Source organism: Capsicum annuum, unplaced genomic scaffold (genome assembly GCF_002878395.1).
Source record: "Capsicum annuum cultivar UCD-10X-F1 unplaced genomic scaffold, UCD10Xv1.1 ctg2830, whole genome shotgun sequence".
NCBI classification, from domain to species: Eukaryota; Viridiplantae; Streptophyta; class Magnoliopsida; order Solanales; family Solanaceae; genus Capsicum; species Capsicum annuum.
In genome coordinates this window covers 25,181-30,344 of record NW_025834722.1, presented here as the reverse complement: position 1 = coordinate 30,344, position 5,164 = coordinate 25,181, and the positions used below count along the sequence as shown (strand labels likewise).

At 31.5% G+C, this 5,164-nt stretch overlaps 1 protein-coding gene across 2 annotated transcripts; it reads right to left on the bottom strand.

Annotated features, from left to right (window-relative positions):
• Positions 1-53: 53 nt before the first annotated feature.
• LOC107858584 (ras-related protein RABF2a) lies at positions 54-2,449 on the bottom strand. 2 transcript variants are annotated; one of them, XM_047402833.1, is made up of 6 exons: positions 2,132-2,382; positions 1,205-1,282; positions 929-1,096; positions 767-815; positions 312-391; positions 54-198 (listed from the first exon to the last, which is right to left on the bottom strand). In XM_047402833.1, exons 1-6 carry the CDS (start codon positions 2,168-2,170, stop codon positions 142-144), a joined length of 471 nt encoding a protein of 156 aa, XP_047258789.1. In that variant the 5' UTR covers positions 2,171-2,382; the 3' UTR covers positions 54-141. The 2 variants fall into 2 exon arrangements, with proteins under 2 accessions (XP_047258789.1, XP_047258790.1); XM_047402834.1 differs by having other exon boundaries at positions 70-198; positions 312-385; positions 2,132-2,449.
• Between the last annotated feature and the right edge of the window lie 2,715 nt (positions 2,450-5,164).

The window sequence follows — 5,164 nt, the reverse complement described above, 5'->3', positions numbered from 1 at the left end:
GATTTAAGCACATGCATCACGTTAATTTCAATGACCAGTTTACTTTTCAAGTATGGGCATTAACATGAGAAGGAGAAAATAGCACGGCTGGATACCTCAACCCCTTAGGGTACACCTTCTAAACACTGAATATCATTATATTCAACTGGCCATCTTGGACTTGTAGTTGAAACTATCAGTCACCCGACCCTTAGATACCTGGGCAGGTTATAAAATCATATGCCTAAAACTAGGCTATCTGTGGTGCTTCCGCACATCACTATCTATAGCATGGAAAACTATGATTAGTTTGAAGAATGAAAAATACTAACCTCAGCAGCAACTTTTCTTGCATCTAACAAATCTGCCTTATTTCCAGTAAGTGCCATCACCATATTTGAATTACCTGGGGCCAGCGTGAGATAGAAAAGAGTTAACACGTATGAACAGGCAATATGTTTCATTGAAAGAACACTGATGTATGCACCACATGAGAAGAGGAACGAGTGCTTAGTTCAGTTGATCTGGCCAAGCATCATTGTGTGACAATGTTCAAGTTCGGACTCACCCAAGGGTGAGGCACTATTTCCAGCTCACCCCCTCATATTACCCACCAATTGAGAGCTAATAGTAGAGAGGGTTTTTCAACATTTTTTGGCCATCAAACTTTATCATAATTCTAAGCAGCTGAAACCCACCCTAATTATACATTGCCTATTTCTTACATTAATCGACGTTGGAACGTTTACATACAGCATTACAAGAATGAATCCTGAGATAAAGGTACCTTGTGCTTGAAGCTCCTGAACCCACTTTTTTGCTCTCTCAAATGATTCCTATATATAATGAATTTGAGAAACCCAGTTAGCAAGCAAACATGCTAGCAGCTATTTGGAAACAATTTAGAGTGAATTATAAGGATTCAATAGAATCTGGTAAAATAAATTACTTGATTTGTTATATCATAAACAATTATAGCAGCTGCAGCTCCTCTGTAATACATTGGAGCTAGACTGTGGTATCTCTCTTGACCTGCTGTATCCCATATTTCGAATTTTACAGTTGCATCATTTAGAGCTACTGTTTGGGAGAAAAATGCAGCACCTATGGTTGATTCCTACATATAAAATAAGCGAGATAAGTCAAATCTCAAGGTCCCAATGGAAAAATGCGAGTGCAGAAACCATTCAGCTTCTCATATCAAATGGTAAACTAAAGCACCTACCTGAAATTCAATAAATTGTCCTTTAACAAAACGTAGAACTAGACTAGATTTTCCAGCTCCAACATCTCCAAGGAGCACCTAAAACCAAAAGACACTTCCTTAGCTTATCAATGTCAGGGTCAACACATCAAGTACATAAACTTGCAGCTAAGGGAAAAAACTACAGCATCAGAATAATTTTTTAAAATCAGGAACTACATGATTAGAATAATTGAAACAATGATTGCATAGTGTAAAGTGTATTTATTGAAACAGAATACCAAACATTAAAGGGGAAAGGAGCACGGGAAAATTGAAATTGGAAGTACTCATCACTGTATGAATAATATGGATTAACATGAACAATAAGTATGCACTTGAACAACAACATACCCAGTGTATACCCACAAAGTGTGATCTAGGGAGGGTAGAGTATACGCACACCTTACTGGCAAAAGCAAGTCTAATATACTCCAACAAGCAACACTTCCATACAACCACAAAAATGCAACAAAAACATCATACCCAGAATAACCGCACCTTACCCCTACCTGCTTCCAATATACCCTCAAGCTCAAAAAAGAGTATAGAAAAGAGTATACATACAACCACAAAAGGCATCAATATAAAATACACATCACATAGCAACCAAAAAAGAAGAGAACAATAACCAAGTTTACTTTGACAATTTAGCATCAGCAAATAATAACCAAGTGAAAAGATCCAATTTTAGCATATTAGAGTCAAGGCAAAAAAAAAAAAGAATCCATATCTAAATTTTACATAGAAAAAGCCAAAGAGCAATAAAACATTGAAATTGAGGAACTTTCCTGATCAAAAGTAAAAACCAAGGAAGTGAAGAGGAGCCAGATGAGAGATGGTAAAAAAGAAGGAAGCTTGATGAAATTTAAGCTAACCCCATAAGGAGAATTGATAAATAAAAGATACCAATTTGGCGTTCATATTCTTGTTTCGACTTGTTGCCATAGCTGCAAATTGTGATTGATCAAAATTCTCAAGTGATTATTTGGTTTCGCTAATAATTAAGGCTTTCTTTCTTTTGTGATTAGGAATTTAGACTTCAGAAGACGAAGAGGAAGAGGAAGAGGAAGAAGGGTTGACGTCAAGAAATTGCACAATAAAAAGGACACTCAACCAAACCAATCTTCCTCTGATAGCTGATTAAGGGCCATTTGGCCATGGAAATTTTTCCATTTTTTCCAAAAAAAATTTTTTGGAGTTGGAAATTGTGATTCTTGGATATGAAAATTCAGAAAATAATTTTGAAAAAATTTTCTGAAAAGGAAAAATGGGTTTTTGTTATTTTCACAATTTTTTAACTTCTATTTCAACTTTTATTATTATTATATATAACCCCAATCTTTTAAATTTTTACATAAAACTTTTTTTATAACATTACTTTTTCAATATTAGTATATAGCAGCAGTTTTAAAGAATAAGATAATTATAATTTCAAACTTAATGCTACCCCAATTAATATATATCTCTTTTTCTCTCTCATCATTATTTTTATCCCTTATTTAATTTTCTCCCTTATTTAAGACATTATTTTACTACTAATTTATATTTATACATATAAATACATAAAGTATTATATTTATACCCATAAATATATAAAGTATTATATTTATAATAGAAATATACAAAGTATGTTATATATAAAGTTTATATCATGTATATATCATATACACATATATAAATATACAAAGTATAAAGAAATATACTAAGCATATTTATATATTTATGATATATGATATAATATACCATAAATATGCAAAACATGTTTTACATAAAAATAACTTATTCACACACAGTAAAATCTTTTATTTATAAGAAAATTAAAGAAATAAATTAGCAGCATCCTAAAATTTAATAACAACTTATCATTTTCTATTTTTTAGGAATGAAAAATGAAGGAAATAAATTAAATAAATTCTTAAAAAAATAAATTTATTTGAAAGATAATATTTGTTAATTAAAAAACAGGAAGCGGTGCTCTGTTAATATAACATCCATATTTATAATTTTTAAATATGAGAAACGGCTATTAATGTAAATATTATATATGACATAATTGAAATTCATTAAATATGACCATGTATATGTAATTATTTTTATAATAATGGCTAATTGTGTTCTTTTTTCATTAGTAGGTAAATTTTAGTTGGATGATTTTGATAGTTTATAAAAGTTAGGGCATAGAATCATATTTTAAAAAAAAAATTCAAAGTCAAAAAAAAATTTCAAAAAAGAAATGGTCAAACACAACTTCAGCTCCAATTTCAACTCTAACTTCAATTCTAACTCCAGAATATTTTAGTTTTTATGGTCAAACGGCTACGTTTTCTGCTTTTATTAGATTAAAAAATTGCCTTCACATGCTCAAATTTATTTGAGACTTTGAGTTGGATTTTGTTTTTAGACTTGGAGTTGGATGAATGATAAAATAACGCAAAAAACAAAAAAATTACTGTAGACATCTAAAATTTGTGGACTCTTCAAGAAGAATTCAAATTTTGTTAGAGTTTTAGGAGGCTATTTTACCCTAAATCTTATTTATTTAAATTGTAATATATTTTCAGAAAGAGGCATCTTGAATATCCCATAAACTGATGGGTATTCGTAAAAATATTGGGATCTCCAATATCCCACAAAATTATGGGATATTCATAAAGAGATCAACTATGTTCGAGAAATATGCCACTAACGGACCTCGAATTACGAAGAAAACCATATCAAATCCTATGTTCGAGAAATACGCTACTAACAACCCTCGAATTATGGAGAAAATCAAGAGAGAGGAATCAAAGGAGGAACAGATTTATAACTACATCGTTTATCAATAATAAATCTTGTTTCTTTATATTTTTATTTGTGATTGCGATTTATTTATCACTGTAAAAATTTGTTGGAAACAAATTGGCATGCCCAGTGGGACCAAATCTGCCCTTCATCTCTTCTCTCATAAATCAAATCTGTAAATCTATAGCCGCCGTATAAAGATGGCTGCAAATCTATAGCCGTCGTATAAAGATGGAAGCTCTATTGGTACTTCAAGACTCGTCATCAAACCTACACTACGACAAGTCTTGAAGTATGGGACATTTGTAGACACTTAAAATTTGTGGGGCTCATCAAGAAGAATCCAAATTCTGTTAGAGTTCTAGGAGGCTACTTTACCCTAAATTCCGCCTATTTAAAGGATAACATATTCTCTGAAAAAGGCATCTTGAATATCCCATAAACTGATGGGTATTCGTAAAAACATCGGAATCTCCAATATCCCACAAAATCATGGGATATTCATAAAGAGATCAACCTATGTTCGAGAAATATGCCACTAACTACCCTCGAATTACAGAGAAAATCATATTAAATCCTACGTTCGAGAAATACGCTATTAACAGCCCTCGAATTATGGAAAAAATCAAGAAAGAGGAATCAAGGGAGGAACAGATTTATAATCACATCGTTTATCAATAATAAATCTTGTTTCTTTATATTTTTATTTGTGATTGCAATTTATTTCTGTCACTGTAAAAATTTGTTGGAAACAATTACAAATTACACTAACAAGCCTTCCGAGGCCATTTTACTTTATTTTTTAGAGTGATAAGGCGTCATCGCTTACCTTCAATTTGATTTCCGGTAGAACCTTTCTAGCTATGTCGGCTATTGAGTAACCAACAATTATTCAAGCAGTAAATATATGAGAAAGACACTTTAAAAGTGTGATAAAAATAATCAATAGTATATCCAACATAAAGCACATCGAGTTAAGCTTAAATAAAATTAATTTAAAAAAGAAAAAAAAAAGAGTAGAGAAGAGTAACGCAGGTGTTTTGAACATCTATTTCATCATCTGAAGGATTGTTTATCATCTGATAGTCCCTATAATGAGGTATCCTCTGGTACTATACAAAGATTGGAAAAGGCAAGAGTTCTGTTGTATCTCCACTA